The sequence below is a fragment of the Ictalurus punctatus genome, chromosome 29 (genome assembly GCF_001660625.3).
Source record: "Ictalurus punctatus breed USDA103 chromosome 29, Coco_2.0, whole genome shotgun sequence".
In the NCBI taxonomy this organism is placed as follows: Eukaryota; Metazoa; Chordata; class Actinopteri; order Siluriformes; family Ictaluridae; genus Ictalurus; species Ictalurus punctatus.
In genome coordinates, this window is record NC_030444.2 from 13,480,187 (window position 1) to 13,485,186 (window position 5,000).

Sequence of the window (5,000 nt, forward strand, 5' to 3'; positions counted from 1 at the left end):
TGTGTGTGTGTGTTTGTGTTTGTGTGTGTGTGTGTGAGTGTGTGTGTGTGTGTGAGTGTGTCTGATACTCACAATGTCCTGAGCTTGGGCATGTGGTTAAAACTGGCCACTGACAAACGAGATATATTATTGTTGTTCAGTGTTCTGAAAGAAAGAGAAAAATTAGACACACACACACACACTCACACACACACACAGACACATACATTCACACACACAGTCTCAGTGGGGATTACAGGACGGATATGATTGTCAAGGAAAAAAACAGCTGTTACAGTTCCCTGTTCATGATATGTGTGTGTGTGTGTGTGTGTGTGTGTGTGTGAGTGTGTGTGAGTGTGTGTGAGTGTAATACTGTCTGCAATAACAGAAAGTGACATAATCCCTTTACTGTCATCACACTCCCTGTCTGCTTTAACAGGATTTACACGCATAATCCACTGGAAATCTGCTTCAGTACAGCAGAGGATACACACACATACTTATATGCACACACACACACACACACACACACACACACACACACACTCTGATACTCACAGCACTTCCAGGTCCCGCAGAGCTCTAAATGCTCCGTCTTCAATGCATGAGATTTGATTATAATCCAACTGCCTGAGAGACATGAGAGAAAAAGACACAGAGAGAGATCATACCATCTTAATGGGATTAGTATCACGTAATTATGGCACTATTAAACCAGCATACTCTATAGCTGTACAATTATAAACCTATTAATGCAGCGTACACAATAGCTGTATAATTATAAACCTATTAATCCAGCGTACACTATAGCTGTATAATTATAAACCAATTAATGCAGCGTACGCTATAGCTGTATAATTATAAACCTATTAATGCAGCGTACACAATAGCTGTATAATTATAAACCTATTAATCCAGCGTACACAATAGCTGTATAATTATAAACCTATTAATCCAGCGTACACTATAGCTGTATATTTATAAACCAATTATAGCAGCGTACGCTATAGCTGTATAATTATAAACCTATTAATGCAGCATACACAATAGCTGTATAATTATAAACCTATTAATCCAGCGTACACAATAGCTGTATAATTATAAACCTATTAATGCAGCATACACTATAGCTGTATAATTATAAACCTATTAATGCATCGTACACAATAGCTGTATAATTATAAACCTATTAATGCAGCATACACTATAGCTGTATAATTATAAACCTATTAATCCAGCGTACCCCATTGCTGTATAATTATAAACCAATTAATGCAGCGTACACTATAGCTGTATAATTATAAACCTATTAATGCAGCGTACACTATAGCTGTATAATTATAAACCTATTAATGCAGCGTACACTATAGTTGTATAATTATAAACCTATTAATGCAGCATACACAATAGCTGTATAATTATAAACCTATTAATGCAGCATACACTATAGCTGTACAATTATAAACCTATTAATGCAGCGTACACTATAGTTGTATAATTATAAACCTATTAATGCAGCGTACACAATAGCTGTATAATTATAAACCTATTAATGCAGCATACACTATAGCTGTATAATTATAAACCTATTAATGCATCGTACACAATAGCTGTATAATTATAAACCTATTAATGCAGCATACACTATAGCTGTATAATTATAAACCTATTAATCCAGCGTACACTATAGCTGTATAATTATAAACCTATTAATGCAGCATACACTATAGCTGTATAATTATAAACCTATTAATGCAGCATACACTATAGCTGTATAATTATAAACCTATTAATGCAGCATACACTATAGCTGTATAATTATAAACCTATTAATCCAGCGTACCCCATTGCTGTATAATTATAAACCAATTAATGCAGCGTACACTATAGCTGTATAATTATAAACCTATTAATGCAGCGTACACTATAGCTGTATAATTATAAACCTATTAATGCAGCGTACACTATAGTTGTATAATTATAAACTTATTAATGCAGCGTACACAATAGCTGTATAATTATAAACCAATTAATGCAGCGTACCCTATAGCTGTATAATTATAAACCTATTAATGCAGCGTACACAATAGCTGTATAATTATAAACCTATTAATGCAGCGTTCTCTATAGCTGTATAATTATAAACCTATTAATTTTATTACTTTATTACTTCATTACTGTATAATAATGGACATAATAAACCCTCACACTTTACACACTTGACATTATTAAACCTTCTGGTATCATTACTAAATAATGACAACTCTATTAAACGATTACATTTTAATAACACACACACACTCACAGGTTTTTGATCTCCGTAGCTCCTCGGAACGCTTTTCTCGGAATGCCTTGAATCTGATTCTCACTCAGGTCCCTTCAACACACACACACACACACACACACACACACACACACACATACACCAAAATGATCAACAAGAAGATATATACGACACACACAACTTCAATTTTGTCCAAAACAAGAGCTCACGAGAGTCCTTATACTGTGCTCAGATTGTCTTTTGAGTCTTTATATTTCAGCGCAACAGTGCTGGAAAGCCATTTTATGTCTCTGATCATTTAATATTATAAACTCGCTAGCATCATCGTTAGCGTTAGCACCGACGTTCCCCTCCCCTCACACACACCGCATTTCTGAAGTGACGAGTGTTAAGTAGCTCTACACAGCACTCCTTCAGATCAGCAGGAGATCAGAGTTTCGTTCAGGATGTATGACCTTCAACCCCACTCTGTGTAAGTGTGAGTGAGTGTGAGTGTGTGTGTGTGTGTGGGGGGGGGGGGGTCTCCACAGGAGCCAACTTTAATGAAGAGGTCCTTCTCAAATTTCAATAAATTCAATTTTACCTGTCAATCAAATTCCGCATAGATCAGTCACAGTGTGTGTGTGTGTGTGTGTGTGTGTGTGTGTGTGTGTGCATGAGAGAGAGACAGAGACAGATTGCCTATCTGTCTTTGGAGCTGACAGTGGCTCTTCTTCATTCAGACGCCTGTCAATCAAAAGAGTGACAAGTGACGTGACCAATCAGAGAACCGTAACGTTCACAATAAAACCGTCTGTCTCTCTGCCTGTCTGTTTGTCTCTCTTTATTTCTGTCTCACGCTGACTGTGTCTGTCTCGTTCCCTGTCTGTCTCTCTCTCCGTACTCTATAAAGACCTGTCTGTCTCTCTCTTTCTGTCTCTCTCTGAACTTTCCTCTCACAAGCTCCAGTGCATGAATGAGTGAGTCTGTGCTGCTGAGATGAATCACTGTCCTTCTGTCCACTAGGGGGCAGATAACACTTACGTTATTACACGCGGGCACGCACACACACACGATTTCATACACTACATTACATAGAGAGAGAGAGAGAGAGAGAGAAGAAGAAGAAATTCTGGGCAGGAAACTGCTATAACGTAAGTGATACCCCGGAACTAACATGACTTGCAGATGTTCCACAGCATTAAATGTAACTATAAATGGATAAAAAACATGTTGTTCATCTTGTATCTTAATAAATTTAAAACAAAATAATCACCGGCAAAGTACAGTGCCATAAGAGCAATAAGTATCTTTGGGACGTGCTGTTATAGGAAAATAATCAACTTTGCGTCAGGCTGCATCACACCACCTCCTACAACGATTCTTTTCCTGTAATGGGAGAAGAATTATGTTCCTGTAACAAAAGGTCCTGAAGTGATGTATTCCTTAGATATAAAAGAAGAAGAAGATAGAAGAAGAAGATAGAAGAAGAAGAAGAAGAAGAAGATGATGGAGTAGAAGAAGAAGAAGAAGAAGAAGAAGAAGATGATGGAGTAGAAGAAGAAGCTAGAAGAAGAAGAAGATGATGATGATGGAGTAGAAGAAGAAGAATAAGTTGGAGTAGAAGAAGAAGATAGAAGAAGAAGAAGAAGATGATGATGGAGTAGAAGAAGAAGATAGAAGAAGAAGAAGAAGAAGAAGAAGAAGAAGATGATGATGATGGAGTAGAAGAAGAAGATAGAAGAAGAAGAAGAAGAAGATGGAGTAGAAGAAGAGGATAGAAGAAGAAGAAGAAGAAGAAGAAGATGATGATGATGATGGAGTAGAAGAAGAAGATAGAAGAAGATGATGATGATGGAGTAGAAGAAGAAGAAAGAAGAAGAAGAAGAAGAAGAAGAAGAAGATGATGGAGTAGAAGAAGAGGATAGAAGAAGAAGAAGAAGAAGATGATGTAGTAGAAGAAGAAGATAGAAGAAAAAGAAGATGATGATGGAGTAGAAGAAGAAGATAGAAGATAAAAGAAGAAAAAGAAGAAGATGATGGAGTAGAAGAAGAGGATAGAAGAAGAAGAAGAAGAAGATGATGGAGTAGAAGAAGAAGATAGAAGAAGAAGAAGATGAAGGAGTAGAAAAAGAAGGCAGAAGAACAGGAAAAGAAGAAGAAGAAGATGATGATGGAGGAAAAGAAGAAGAATCACGTTCCTGTAACAGAAGGTCCTGAAGTGATGTATTCCTTCGATATAAAGTAATAAAGAACGCGAGCTGACTAGAAACCAAACTACAGACACATTCACACTACAGTAATGAACACACTGAGCAATGAACCTAATTATTCTGAAGGGACATTACCATATCAGCATGCTGTGTTCCAATCAGTGCAGTGCATTATGGGTATTTCCTCCAGGTACATTCATAAAGTACATCGCACGGATTAAAGCGATGCGCCGGATTTTCTCCGTTATATTCTACAGACACCACGACAAAACGGCGGAGCCCAGAATAGTGTACTATATGTAGAGGGTAATAAATAAGGCATGGCTTTAAAAATAGCTGAACAGAAGGAAGAGGAAAAGGTAGACAAGCAAAAGAAGAAGAAGAAGAAGTTGGAGGAGAAGAAGAAGAAGTTGGAGGAGAAGAAGAAGAAGTTGGAGGAGAAGAAGAAGATGGAAGAGGAGGAGGAGAAGACATAGAAGAAGAAGACAGAGAAGAAGACAAAAATGGAAGAAAAAAGAAAAAGAAGCTGGAAGAAGACGAAG

The 5,000-nt window shown here is 37.1% G+C and overlaps 1 protein-coding gene across 3 annotated transcripts in view; it reads right to left on the reverse strand.

Annotated features, from left to right (window-relative positions):
* The window catches only part of slit2 (slit homolog 2 (Drosophila)), a 73,934-nt gene that overhangs the window by 27,988 nt on the left and 40,946 nt on the right, over nt 1–5,000 (reverse strand). For all 3 annotated transcript variants that reach the window (XM_053677682.1, XM_053677683.1, XM_053677681.1), the window contains 3 exons: nt 2,288–2,359; nt 541–612; nt 73–144 (listed from right to left, as the gene is read on the reverse strand). In XM_053677682.1, coding sequence (XP_053533657.1) covers nt 73–144; nt 541–612; nt 2,288–2,359 — 216 coding nt within the window. The remainder of the gene's footprint in view (nt 1–72; nt 145–540; nt 613–2,287; nt 2,360–5,000) is intronic.